Genomic DNA, 14,567 nt, shown 5'->3' with positions numbered 1-14,567 from the left:
AGCGCCGGAGGTCAGGGTCTCTGGTTCTGCGAGGCAGCAGGTCTACTAGCTGCACCATTGTGCCACCTATTTTTTTGCTCTCTTATTTAATGATGAATGTACCTGCTGCTGAGACGAGATTCACTGGACGAATTCCCGGATTGAAGGAATTGTCTTCCAAGAAAGATTGAGCAGATTGGGTTTATACCCACTGGAGTTTAGTTTCAGGATAAACGGTCCCCCATTTAAGAGGAGGAGGAATTTCTTTTCTCAGTGGGTTATGAATCTTTGGAATTTTCTACTCCAGAGAGCCGTTACTTTGTATATTGAAGGCAGAGATAGATTTTGGGGCTACACAGTGCTGAGTAGGGAAAGTGAAGCTGACACCAAAGATCAGATCAGCCACAGTTTTACAAAAGGCAGGGCAAGTCTAAGAGGGCCAAGTCCTGCTCTTATGGAATTTGTCCTTATGGGAAAAACTCAGCAAGATGGCACTGGAGCGTGGCGTCTCGTTGCAAGCTGCTCTCTACAGTTCTACTCATTACCCTTACTATAATCTATACCAATACCAAAACAGATAGTTGAGGCACACCAGAGGTAGCATGGTGTAACATAAGGCCAAAAGTGGAGACGAGAGTTGAACTGATGTACTCTGGCGTGCAGTGCCCGGCAGTAGTGGACCACCCTTCTAGTAACCAGTCAAACAGACTGGGGCCTGGATTGATGGGAGAGCACCTGGGAACACCCGGTGCAGTAAGGAAACAGATTGGATTTATGTCCCAATAAGAAACACAACACGAGGCACCTCAAGGGAAAGACGAGGATCTCAGAAGCATAAGACTGAGCAATATGATCTATACTATGTAAAGTCGTTACAGTTCATTATTATTTTTCGAAGAGTCACGTCCCCACGGGTTGTCTATGTGGTCAGGGGGCAATGATTGTCATGCTTCCAGCCTGGGTTTCCTGCTGAAGGGAGGCATCTTCTCAATCATCAAGGTCAAAGAGATGGTTGGTGGGTGGGGTCTCCTCATGGTGGACCTAACAGTCTGAAACACCCCAGTCAATGTATACGCCTCACCCCTGGAAAATGAGTGGCTGGTGATGTCATGGCTGCTCGTTCTGGACAGTGCCTTCGACTACATCATCGATGGGGCTGGACGATCCGGCGGTGCTGACAGCAGACTGGAGAGCACCTCCAGATTCCTGATGGAGACGGTTAAAGATGCAAAGTTGTGCTATGTCTTTGGTAATCCTGCAGATGGAGCACAGCAGCAATTTACCTAGTCGAGATCGGAGGGCTCAGCATGGTCCTCGATGGACTTCATCTTCATTTCGAAGACAGTCACAGTCAGATCCACTGATATCACGCTGGCTTTCTTGTCTGATCACTGCCTCCTTCGGGCTGAGTATCCCCGACAGGAAGACCAGAAGGCAGGCAGGGGCACGTGGAAGTTGAACATAAGGCTGCTGATCCAAGCAAACATCAGGGAACTAAGAAGGGACAAGTGAGGAAGAGTGAGGCCATGCTCTTCAGCAAATGGCCTGACCAGTCCTCCATCCCCTTCAACATCACGTCTAACTACCCGAAGTTACTAGGGATCTGGTTCAGAAGGGCCAGATTGACTGGAGTGGATTGGCAAGGTTATAGGAAAACTAGGACTATGGGAGTAGTGATCATTTTTAATGACTGGTAAGAACCTGGTCATTGGGTGTGAGGTGCTCTCAGTGCTGCTGTACTTGGCGCAGGTCTGGCCCTTACCCTGCTCCTCCAACCTGGCAGAATCCTGATCCATTTTCTGTTCCATCTTGAGATCCAAGGTAACACGGGTCCGATGGGTCTTGGACAATGGGGGGAAAGCATACCCAACATCACCCTTGTCCTGATGGCCACCTTTGTGTATGTCTGCATCAAGCTGTGCATAGATCTGAAGTATTCAATAACCAAGTGTCACTCAGTGTGGAGGTTCTACCTGTCCCCAGCATTGCGGAGGATGGGCCTGGCCTCGTTGCCGTGCAATGTTCCATTCAGCTGGACCTTGTTGCACTACCTGTCCTTCATGGAAAAGTTCTTTCAGAAAAACACCTTTCACCAGAAGTCAATCAAGCAGTGGTCAGCACAGAACATCCTGTAGACACTGTGGGAGGACACAGTGGATCCTGTGGGATGGTATCCTGAGAAGACTGAATTCACCAATAAGCACCAAGACCTCGCTTGGCTGGCAGTGAGACGGGCTCTCCCTCCCTGTCAGATTCTTCCTGCATGGTCAGAGCCTCACTCTCAATACATGCTGCCCTGACGATCGCCCACCTCTCTGCGGATTGCACTTTTGCAAAGAAGGTCTCGAAAAGGATGGAAGGGTCCTTGTCAAGTTTCATCCCAAGCAGTTGCATTACGGAAGACTCTCTGATCTACAGACTGTTCCCAGGGACACACACCAAGACAAACATCAAGTGCTGCTGGAAGGTCATCAACTCAGTGAAAGAGACGCCCTTGGTCTTCCAGTATCACAAGATGTCCATAAGGGAATGCTGCTGACTGGCACGTTCTAGGCTGCAGTTCACTGTGGGATGCACTGAAGCTCAGTACAGCAAAGTCAAAGGTTTTATGGGTAAGAACAGCCATCTAAGGTACTTCTGCCACTAGACCTGGAGGGACTGTCTGGTGTAGAAGCTCTCAAACACTTGGAAGTTTGTGTCATCTCTGGATGCCATGAGTGGCAATGGTGCAGTGTATACAAACTGTGCAAAAACTATGAATGTAGAGAAAGTGATGCCCTGTTTTTTTTTATTTCTTGTATGTATTTTTATGAATAAAGTTTATTTTTGAAATAAGTCATGTCACAATTTTAACTTTTCCAGACCTTAAGGCCTCAAACTGAACAAAGGAAAATGATGAACAGCAGTGGCACAGCTGCTGCCACACAGCTCCAGTGACCCAGATTTGATCCTGACCTCCGTTGCTCTCTGTGTGGGTTTGCGCATTCTCCTGGTGGCTGCTTGGGTTTCCTTGGGTGCTCCAGTTTCCTCCCGCATCCCAGATGTGCAGATTGGTAGGTTAATTGGCCATTGTAAGTTGCTCCTAGCGTGTAGGTGAGCTGTAGATTTAGTTGGGGGGGGGGTGGGTTGGGTTGAGTTGGTGGGGAGAATGAAATGAGCTAGGGTAGGATTAGGGTAAATGGGTGGTTGATGTCTGTGTAGACTAGATGGGCTGAAGGACCTATATCTGTGCTGTATCTCTCTAATAACCATGAAAAAATGCTTTGCAAAAGCTCAAAATGTCTTTAAGAGCTTACAGCCAATGAAGTACTTAAGTGTAGGGGCTGCTACGTTGAGGAAATAATGGGAGCCAATTTGCTCACAGAAGCTGTACAAAACAGCAGTATGGGTTTAGCCAAATAATCTTATTGAAGGATAAATATTGGTGGGTTGACCAGGGTTATTGTCCCTCCTTTTCATGATTCTGCCCTGGGATCTTTTAAGTTTATTGCCTCGTCTGAGACTAAAAGCTACCAGTATAATGCTCCTTCAGTGCCACACCTAACACCACAGATTTCCCACCCTTCATAAAGGCACGACCCCACTGTGGGATTTAGCAACACTGAGGAAATCTGTGGATGCCTTGAGATCGTGGATTAGTAATGAGGGAACGATTTGCATTTATGTAGTACCCCTTAGTGAAATGTTCCACAGAATAATTGTCAAACAAGATCTGACATGGATTTACACAGGAGAATATCAAGGCAGAAGACCAAAAGTTTGGTCAAAGGATTTATGGATTGTCTTAAAGGATAAAAGGCAAAGGACGGAGACATGAGAGAAGATTCCCACGCAAGATAGGGCAATAAATTCCAGATACAACAACCTCCCTTTAAAAATAGATCAATAAATCACCAGATTTACTACTTTAGAATATCTTTATTTTACAACAGACACCTTGCCTCATTATTTACACATCATGGCCCTCATAGAATCTGGAGAGGAAATCGGTGGGTCGAGGAGTCTCCGTCTCATGGAAGTAACGCATGACGTGTGTCCGCTGCTTCCAAACTTTAATCGTTTCTTCAAGTTCCATTTTACCCTGAAAACGAAAAACCAGCAGGGCAATAAATCAGGGCAGTGTGAACGACAGAAGTTTGGGGGAACAGGAATCGGAACTACGGCTAAATCAGAAGAATGGACAATGTAAATGTCATCTGTAAGTTCAGATATAAAAGTAGAAAATGCTGGAAATACTCAGCAGGTCAAGTAAAAGAACTAAGTCAACATTTCAGGTTGATGACCTCCCTTCAGAACTGAGAAAAGTTAGAAATCAAACATGTTTAAGTTGCAGAGAAAGGCGGAGGGTTGGAGAGGACACGGGGAATGTCTGTGATGAGGTGCACACTGAAGGGCCCTCAACTCGAAACATTAACTCTTTCTCTTTCCATAGTTGCTGCCTGACCTGCATTTTGTGTTTTTATTTCTGCTTGGTTTCTGTTCATTATTAACCTACATTTTTACTTTTAATGATTTGTGAATCTGTTTGACAGGTCCCTATGCAATTTTGTTTCATTATCTTATTTCAAATTCATAATACTGAAGTATGCCTGACATGACTATATTAATTTACACACAATCCCTGCAAGTCTTTGCACCTTGTCTAAATATTCCTCAATATCAATATACACCCTGGTTTAAAGTTGTATTCTTATGCCAAATCCAAGCCACTATGTAAGTGGCCATTGGTAACCTCAGCACTGATCCTTGTGGGGCAGTGACTGCCACGCGGCTGTGGAACTACTTCAACCAGAAGCATAGAATTCGAGAGCAAACAAGTAGGCAAAACTAAAGGTGAGTGAGTATTTGTCTGGTCTGAACCTGGACAGGATAGGTCAGAGTCAAAAGCTAAGAACAATGGAGATGCAACTGACTCCAAATGAATTGGCTGCCGTTTCATGAATCTTGTACCTTAATCACCAGCATGTCGATAACTCTGGGGTCAGTGACGTGGGCATTTTTCATAAACATCTCCCGCACCTTATCGTGTCCTTGTTTGGTCGTGATATCCAGATGGAATTTCTGTACTGTAGAGGAGATACGATACCAAACATCAAACGGTGGTCAAATGCTGCAGGATTTCACCCCACACTCTGATGGCACAGAAACAAGCCATTTGGCGCAACTGACTTATGTCAGAATATATACCTTACAAAAGCTTCTTCCCAGCCTAACAAAACCTGGATACTTTCTATCATGCTTCTTCAGGGACTTGTGGCTTTACGTAACTCAATAGGTTAAACAATAGTTCTAGTTTGGTTACTGGTCAATCAGTTCAGGAAACCTGTAGAAAAATCATGCTACTGTTCAAGTGTGTCCACACCAGGCTGCCCCCACAGTGTGTGAGTCTGGCACAGAACGCAGTTACTCCACACAGGCACAACCTTGCCCCACAGAACCTCTGGCAAAAGATCTTGCTTTCAAACTGCACGCACGGGCTGGTTCAAAAAGTGTGCTGTGCATGCAGTTTCACTACGTTACAATTCTGCAAGGACGCATCACTGAACACAAGGTGCTTTGAGACGTTCTGACGCTGTGAAGGCTGCAACAGAAATCCCCACTGGCATCAGCCAAGGCTCAGCAGGAAGCATTGCCACCATGTTGGTACCGTGTGTTTAAGATCTATCCCAGAGACTGATGCACACAATTCAATGAATCAGTGAAGAACTGCACAGTGAGAGATCCATCTATTGGTTGACACCTTAAACCAATAGCCACCTTCCCTGCCAAGTGAACACAAGAGACGCGGGGCATTATTTCAAAGAAGAGATGAGATCAACCACTATCCTAGTTCCTCAAACAACACCTAGCATCATATTATTTGGTGATTGCTGTTTGTGAAACCTTGCTGTGCATAAATTGGCCCTCATGTTTTCTACATTAAGATGCAATACAAATGGGAATGTTTAAGTGTGATAAGAGGAGGTGGGGAAGAGGAGGATTTCTTGAAAAGTGTAATCAGTCTGTGTGTCTGCACCCCAAGAAAGGAAACTACTGGATCTCAACCTGGCCAACAAAGTGGGAAACTGTTACTTGAAACGGTGACTACATCAGACGTAAAGTAGAAAAGGAAATGGAAGCATAAATACGCTCAACTGGGAGGATCTGGCCAGACAATTTGGAATCAAAAATTATTGTGCGTAATGTACTGAACAATGGAAGCTGAGCTGTTCTGAGAGGCAGAATAACCACCTTCACAGAGGAGATGGTTTAGGTAGGGAGTGGACATTCCCAGTGCTTTAGCTCTGGGATGACTGAAGATAGGGAGAATAAAATTATACAAGAAAAAAAAAGGTTTATGGTAACTTGTTCCATAATACTGTTGAAAGCCCTGAGCTAAATACAGGCATTAAAGAGGGTATCAGGCAGGAAAAGCGAGGTAATAATCAGACAGACCATGATCCTGTTGAAGGGCAGAGTAGGCTCAATGGGCTGTACAGTCCTGCATCTAGCTGTTGTGTCCTTAACAGTACTTGTACCTCTCTTAGTGCTCAGGATGTGTCCCCAGGAATGAGAACACTAATGAGATCAATGCTAAAAGGGGTCAGTGTAACATTTTATATACGGAGGGAGAGGTGCGTTACTGGCAACACTGCTGTTATATAGGAGAGGTGCATTATTGACAGCATTTCTGTGATGCGATTTAAGTGCCAGAAAACTGGCAAATCCCCACCTTCTGCACAAGGTCTTGCAGCAGTGAATCACCCACAGCTCAGTGTGTAGAGTATGCCCGTGAAGGCCAAGGCGAGCAGTGCGGAGATCAGGGCCACACCTGGCCGCCACAATTAGTGCGGGGCATTACAGGGACCGATGGCACTTGCTCCATAAATTGACAGGTCACCCAGAGCCTACAGTCTCTCATCACCTCCTGTTGGATACGATGAAAGCTATGTGATCCCTGCTCTCTATTTGGCTGCATAGCTCTCCTTACCCCACAGTGGTCCAGGTAGTAGAGCAAATGCCTCACTGTTCCAGAGATTTGGATTCAATTCCAACCTCTGTTGCTGTCTGTGTGGAGTTTGCACCTTCTCCCTGTGACCACATGCCCCCCACCCCCCCCAGGTGCTCCAGTTTCCTCCCACATCCCAAAGACATGCAGGTAGGCAGATTAATTGGCTGTTGTAATTTGCCTGTAGTGTGCAGGCGAGGGGTAGAATCTGGGGGCAGTTGATAGGAATGTGGAGAGAATAAAATGGGATTAGAGTAAATGGGTGCTTGATGGTCAGTGTGAACCTGTGTGTCAGAGAGCCATTTCCTTTCTGATGGTAACAAGCTCAAGGCCAGCAACAACCAGCAAAAGCTGTGCAGCCAAACAAAGGGGCAACAGCAGCTTCCGTCATCTTCCACAGAATGAACATTTCTCTCTCAACACACACTGCCCGGCCTGCTGAGTATTTCCAGCATTTACAGATTTTAATTGCTGCTGATACAAAGCTAAATGGCAATATGGGTTGCGAGGAGAATGTGGAGGGGCTTTGAGGGATATAGACAGGCTGAATGAATGAGTGAGGGTACAGCAGATGGAATATAATCTGGAAAAATATGAGATCATCCACTTTTGATAGAGAAAAAAAATAAGGTATTGAAAGTTGGTGTTCTGATCCACAAATCACTGAAAGTGTGCAGTAAACAAATAGGAAGACCTTTATTGCAAAAGGATTTAACACAGTGAGATGTCTTACTCCAACTACATAGGGCCCTCCTAAGATCACATCTGGAACACAAGTAATGGTCTGGTCTCCCTACCAAAGGAAGGATACAGATCCTCCTCAGCTTACAAGCACTCAAGTTATATACAGCCTATACAGACAAACAAGCAGCCAGTGGCATGGATTTGCTGGCTGCTACAGGCAACCTCTCCCGTATGTTCGTGGAAGCATTTCCGATTTGTGAACTGTTTGCGTGAATGGAACCCTGCCATAACCTGGGGAAGACCTGTATACCTACCATAGGAATACAATGACTATTCACAGGATCAATTCTTGTGATGGCAGGTTTGTCATGTGATGAGAAGGAGTCGTGATCTTACCAAGAGATACCACATTTCTTAGGTCTTGACAGGGTAGAGTTGGGGATGTTGTTTCCGCTGGCTGAGGTGTCTAGAATCAGGAACCCAGTCTCAAAGCCACAGGTCAGCCTTTCAGGACTGGGATTAGAAGAAATTTCTTCCCCCAGAGTTTAGTAATTGCTTTCTTCTCCCCGATGCTGTCCGACCCACTTAGTGCTGATGACAGATGATACCAGCATAGTGGGCCGTATCTCAAACAGCGATGAGTCAGAATACAGGAAGGAGATAGAGAGCTTAGTGACATGGTGTCATGACAACAACCTTTCTCTCAATGTCAGCAAAACAAAAGAGCTAGTCATTGACTTCAGGAAAGGGGGCGGTGTACATGCACTTGTCTACATCAATGGTGCTGAAGTCAAGAGGGTTGAGAGCTTCAATTTCCTAGGAGTGAACATCACCAATAGCCTGTCCTGGTCCAACTACGTAGACGCCACGGCCAAGAAAGCTCACCAGCACCTCTACTTCCTCAGGATACTAAAGAAATTTGGTTTGTCCCCTTTGACACTCACCAACTTTTAGCGATGCACCATAGAAAGCATCCTATCTGGATGCATCATGGCTTGATGTGGCAACTACTCTGCCAGGACCGTAAGAAACTGCAGAGTTGTGGACACGGCCTAGCACGTCACAGAAACCAGCCTCCCCTCCGTGGACTCTTTCTATACTTCTCACTGCCTTGGTGAAACAGCCAGCATAATCAAAGACCCCACCCACCCAGGTGACTCCTCTCCCATCAGGCAGAAGACACAGGAGCCCGGAGGGCACATGCCACCAGGCTCAAGGACAGCTTCTATCCCACGGTGATAAGACTATTGAACAGTTCCCTTATACAATGAGATGGACTCTTGACCTCATAATTTACCTTGTTTGACCTTGCACCTTATTGTCTACCTGCAATCCACTTCCTTGTAGCTGTGACAGTTTACTCTCTATTCTGTTATTGTTTTTACCCTGTACTACCTCAATGCACTGTGTAATGAATTGATCTGTACAAATAGTATGCAAGACTAGTTTTTCACCGTACCTCAGTGACAATAATAAACCAATACCAGATTATTTGTTGCTCCAGATTCCAGTAGCTGCAGTCTCTTGTGTCAATATAACCTCCCTAGTTTTGCACTGAATCACACCATAAGATATAGGAGCAGAATTAGGCCACTCAGCCCATCAAGTCTGCTCCACCGTTCAATCACAGCTAATTTTTTTTTAAAAACCCATTCTCCCACCTTCTCCCCATTACCAGTCAAGAACTTATCAACCTCTGCCTTAGATACACCCAATGACTTGGCCTCCACAGCCCTCTGTGGCAACAAATTCGACCGATTCTCCACCCTTTGGCTGAAGAAATTCCTCCTCACCTCAGTTTTAAAGGGACATCCCTTTATTCTGAGGCTGTGCCCTCGGATCCCGGACTCTCCCACTGATGGAAGCATCCTCTCCACGTCCACTCTGTCCAGGTTATTCGATAGGTTTCAATGAGACCCCTCCCCTCTCTTCCATCAAGTACAGGTCCAAAGACATCAAACGCTCCAATAACCCGATAATATTTTTTCCCCGTTGCTGTGCCTGCAGACCAGCCTCCCGCTGCTGGATGATATCTTTGGATCCCAGGACGCCGCTGGCCCGGGATTACCCGGCCCGGGCAGCTCTGTCCAACAGGCCGGCTGCACAGTGACCACACCAGGGCTCTCGCCCCCGACCTCTCCCAGTGGCCGGCGGTAGCGCCAGGCAGGCGAGGCCGGGTCCCCGGGACCCGCAGCCAGGCGACCGGCCGCCCGCCGACCTTGACCCGGCCCCACGCAAACCGCGGTGCCGCTCCTTACTGGTGTTGGGCACCTCCCGGTACCAGGCCCGGTACAACTCCCGCACCCGCCGCTTGGCCTCCTTCTGGTCCCGGGACAGGATCGGCTTCACCACCTTGACCGAAGCCGCCACACCGCGGCCCGCCGCCGCCATCATCTCCGCTCAGAGGCAATGCCCGCCTCCCAGGCACAAATACTGGAATGTTATTGGTGCATACCCCCTGTCAATTACGTGACCACACACGGAAAACTTGCTCATCTTTGTACTGATTGGTAAATATTTACATCAATCATACGTCGTCAGAAGCTAGATCGGCCCCTTCTTTGAATTGATTGGTAAACATTTGACCCCGAGCTCCGCCGCTGCGGGCAGTCATATTATTGGTAAAATATCGGTTAATATTTTCACCAATCGCAAGTGCCGGAGCTAAATGGGGAAAAGCTCTTTGTTGATTGGCTAATATTCGCAGCAGTTTCTGGCCAATGGAATGACAGTTTCGGCGAGATTGCTCAAACCCTGCTGTCACTCAGTAAAAGGGGCGGACCCTCATCCTATCACCGAGCGGGCGGTTAGCACCCAGCGTGATGGGCAGAACGGCCGCAGCGAGCTCTCAGTGCGGCACGGAGCAAGCGAATGGAAGTTCCTTCAGCACCATTCTCGTCTGGGAGTATTTTCATTCAACACACGCAGGGTTAGGAAATATTCTCCCCAATATTCTGCAGCATTCAAACAGCAAGAAGCTGGAAATCTCAAATAAAAACAGGAAATGCTGGAAATACTCAGCAGATCGGGCAGCATCTGCGGAGAAAGAGTTTCAGGTTAACTCTTTCACGCGGACTAAAGAAAGTTAGAAATCAAGTGTGTTTTATTTTCTCCTGTTTCACGGATGTTGCCTGACCTGCTGAGTATTTAGAGCATTTTTTGGTTTTATTCAGCAGACTGCAAGATAGTAATTAATTTTACTGGAGTGTGGTGGTTTGAAATGGACACAATTGTTACTTCATTGGTACCTCCTTTAGCGAGAGCCGCAACAGCTGGATGTCTCCTTTCTTGAAGATGGTCACGATTATATCATCACTCATGTCCCTAGACTTCAGGAAGGGGAAGTTGGGAGAGCAGGACAGTTGAGGGGTCAGTGGCGGAAAGGGTGAGCAGCTTCAAGTTCCTGGGCATCAACATCTCGGAGGATCTATCCTGGGCCCAGCACATTGATGCAATCACGAAGGCACGCCAGTGGCTCTACTTCATTAGGAGTTTGAGGAGATTCAGTATGTTAGCAAAGACTCTCACAAATTTCTATAGATGTACGGTGGAGAGCATTCTGACTGGTCGCATCACTGCCTGGTATGGAGGCTCCAATGCACAGGATCACAAGAGGCTGCAGAGGGTTGTAGACTCAGCCAGCTCCACCACGGGCACAACTGTCCCCACCATCAAGGGCATCTTCGAAAGGCAGTGACTCAAGAAGGCAGCATCCATCACTGATTATCCTCATCATCTGGCACATGCCCTCTTCTCGTTACAACCATCGGGGAGGAGGTACAGGAGCCTGAAGACCCACACTCAACGATTCAGGAACAGCTTCTTCCCCTCTGCCATCAGATTTCTGAATGGTCCATGAACACTACCTTGTTATTCCTTTTTTATTGCAGTATTTATTTTTGTAATTTATAGTAATCTTTGTCGTAACCAATTAACTGGACTCTGACAACTTGCACTCATTTCTCAATCACACTTTACTTACTTGTGCACAAGGAGAACAGTCCAGTCCCTGTCACCAAACTATTCTAAAGTTTCAACAAAGAGTTGTCCTTTTAAACAGGCATTGACCAATTAAAATCTTGTGCACCTTAGAATCCTTGATCTGCATACATAAAGTACCAATCATGTTCCATTAATATAGGTGTTAATGACCAACAAAAACTAGATAAGATCTTTATTAGTCTCATGTACATTGAAACACAGTGAAATGCATTTTTTGCATAGTGTTCTGGGGGGGGGGGTGCAGCCCCCTACCATCATGTTAATGGACAATAATACCTTAGAGTTAGTAAAGTAATTGTCCAATACTAACCAATAGTTAGTGTGTGCCTTGCAATCCTTCCTTATCTTGTCTTGCTATGACCTTGGTTCCCATGCTGCACAAAGAGGAGCTCTGCTCTCCAGAACCTTGCTCAGCACAGGTGACTGCAGACTGTCTGCAAACCACCTCTGCCTGCACGCTGTCTTAACCCTCACCATGCCACATCTTCATTCCTCAAATACAATTTTTAAAGATTGTTGCCAAGTGATTTTTTTTTGCCTATTTGACTGAGAAGCCATTTTTAACAAAGGCTGTATTGAGACACAACTCACCAAAACTGTCCTGCAATTAAATGTGACGTGAGCAATCCAGGAAACCATTGGGCCATTAAATCAATTTTTCCATTTATCTTTCTTTGAATGCTTTTATTTATTATTTATGAGAATCTCAGTGGGATAAAAAGGCTGATTGACTGGGGTGTCTGGGCTGGAGGCTTCCTGTGCTCTAACTCCGCATCGGACACCTCTTCAGCTCCCCACTCAGTCTCTTTTCTTCTTCGATTAGGAGTCTCCAGATCTTCTTCAGATTTTCCAACACTTGGAGGTTTTTGGCCAGCTCTCCCTCCTGAATTATGACCCTGTAATAAACAGCAGTCCCTGATGGTCTTGGCTGTAAAAGCAGCCACTCTCCTTGACACATAACAGCCATATCAGTAAAGTCCCTAAAACAATCCCCAGTGCACCTCCATAGAAATGCAGCACCTGGACCAGTGGGTACCCATCGACCAGGTCCAGTTTACAGCTGCAGAGGGACATCCAGCCAAACCCAAACCTGACCCCCACCCACCCCTTGTACTTCACCCCATATGTCCCAGTTTGGGACAGGGCAATGATTTGTGGTAGGTCAACATACACAGATATTAACAGGACCTGGGTAGGATGAGTTGGAGCAATAGGTCACATCAGGGAGACAGAATTAACCCTGCATGGACACAACTCCCCTCAGTGATATCTGAGCCAGTCATAGCCAAAGTGACTCATTCCAACACTGAAGAATCTATTGCAAGTGAGACTCTGGGCACCACTGTCATGGGCATCACACATAATGTGCTGATAAAGTCTCGTGCTAGGACTTGTATTAAAGATGAGGAAAATATTCAACAGGTAATCTGTGGTCTAACCGGAATTAGTAAGGCTGGTAACTAGAACATTACAAACAGCAGCTTGGATCGAGGGTTAGACAAGGAGAAACTTCAGCTCCTGGGTCAGGCAACAGGTACCTTGAGCCATGAATCTGGGTCAAGGGTGAGATGACAAGTACCTCGTCCTTGCTTTCAGTGCCCCCCCCCCACCCCACAGCTAGTTATGGGAGATCTGCTCCTGGATCCAGCTGTGGCAGTAGGTGGTAATGAAGGGCAAGGCTAAAGGGGTGCCGACTATTGCTCCAGCACAACTGCAAGGACGTTTGGCTTTGATAATTATCCCAGCTGTGAGCCAATCACTGTGTACCTCTGTTTGTCTGCAATCTGATTGGCCCACTCCAGCACGTCCAGGAGGTGATTGCGGTACTTCCTGAGGACCATGGCTTTGGCCAGCTCCCGCTCCAGGTGGCTGCTCAGCTGCCAGCGAAGCGACAGCATCTGATTCTGCAGGCTCAGGTGATAGCTATACCTCGTCCTAAACATAGAGCGGAGATCTGAGCAGGGCATGGAGCAGAGGGTAGGCAGAGGGGAGGGATGGGAAGAGGAATTAGAGGGGAGGAGAGGAATTAGGAGAGAAGAGGGACAGCGGGAGGAGAAGGGGATAAGTGGGAGGGGAGGAGGTGGTGATAGGGATGAGAGGAGGGAAGTGGGTGGTAAAAGTGCTATGAATCTCCCCAAAACACTTTGCTTTTGATTCAAAACACCTCCAACACCTCACTCACTCTCCTCAATACATTGCCCTGCAACATCCCACAGGACCTCCTCCAACAACACCCCACCAACTCACCACTGTAGCTCCAAACCAACACCCCACTGCCCCTCCTCCACAACAGCCCATTCACCATCCCAATACCCTTCTCCCCAATACCAGACCTTCCCTCCTCTTTGGGAGGCAAAGGGGTTAACTATCAGGGTTCTGACTGCAACCTTCAAATCCTCACTGGCCACGGGTGAGGTGCCAGATATCTGGAGGACGGCAAGTATCAACCGTTGTTCAAGAAAAGCAGCAAGGATAAGCCATATAATTACAGGCTGGTGAGTGCAATGTCAGTGGTAGGGAATTTATTGGAAAAATTTTAAGGGACAGGATTAATCTGCATCCAGAGAGGCAGGGATTGATCAGGATAGTCAGCATGGCATTGTAAAGGAAGGTCCTGTTTGACCTGTGCCTCTTCTACCCATCACCTCTCAGCTTCTTACTTCTGCCCCCCTCCCCCTTCTCACCTGGGCTCACCTATCACCTGCCTGCATGTACTCCTCCCCCTCCCCTGACCTTATTCCACCTTCTGCCCTCTCCCTTTCCAGTCCTGATGAAGGGTCTCAGCCCGAAACATCGACTGTTTATTTCCCTCCATAGATGCTGCCTGACCTGCTGAGCTCCTCCAGCATTGTGTGTGTTGACTAATTAGGTTGAATTTTTAAAGGATCTCAGTGGTTAAGATAGTGTGGTTGAT

The 14,567-nt window shown here is 46.9% G+C and overlaps 1 protein-coding gene across 1 annotated transcript; it reads right to left on the bottom strand.

The window, feature by feature from the left end:
- Positions 1–3,877: 3,877 nt before the first annotated feature.
- Positions 3,878–10,063, bottom strand: ndufa6 (NADH:ubiquinone oxidoreductase subunit A6). Its single transcript, XM_052043178.1, has 3 exons — positions 9,910–10,063; positions 4,930–5,045; positions 3,878–4,060 (listed from the first exon to the last, which is right to left on the bottom strand). Exons 1-3 carry the CDS (start codon positions 10,043–10,045, stop codon positions 3,929–3,931), a joined length of 384 nt encoding a protein of 127 aa, XP_051899138.1. The 5' UTR covers positions 10,046–10,063; the 3' UTR covers positions 3,878–3,928.
- Positions 10,064–14,567: the final 4,504 nt, after the last annotated feature.

The sequence above is a fragment of the Pristis pectinata genome, chromosome 33, assembly GCF_009764475.1.
Source record: "Pristis pectinata isolate sPriPec2 chromosome 33, sPriPec2.1.pri, whole genome shotgun sequence".
In the NCBI taxonomy this organism is placed as follows: Eukaryota; Metazoa; Chordata; class Chondrichthyes; order Rhinopristiformes; family Pristidae; genus Pristis; species Pristis pectinata.
The sequence above is the reverse complement of the archived record's forward strand: the minus strand, read 5'-3'. Positions and strand labels throughout refer to the sequence as shown.

What these genes read in the sequence shown, in the direction of transcription:
- ndufa6 (XM_052043178.1), bottom strand. Translation starts at nt 10,045, where the DNA reads ATGATGGCGGCGGCGGGCCGCGGTGTGGCGGCTTCGGTCAAGGTGGTG. An exon ending in CCGGGAGGTGCCCAACACCA is followed by an intron (nt 5,046 to 9,909) that starts GTAAGGAGCGGC and finishes TCTCCTCTACAG; the next exon opens with TACAGAAATTCCATCTGGAT. An exon ending in TCGACATGCTGGTGATTAAG is followed by an intron (nt 4,061 to 4,929) that starts GTACAAGATTCA and finishes TTTCGTTTTCAG; the next exon opens with GGTAAAATGGAACTTGAAGA.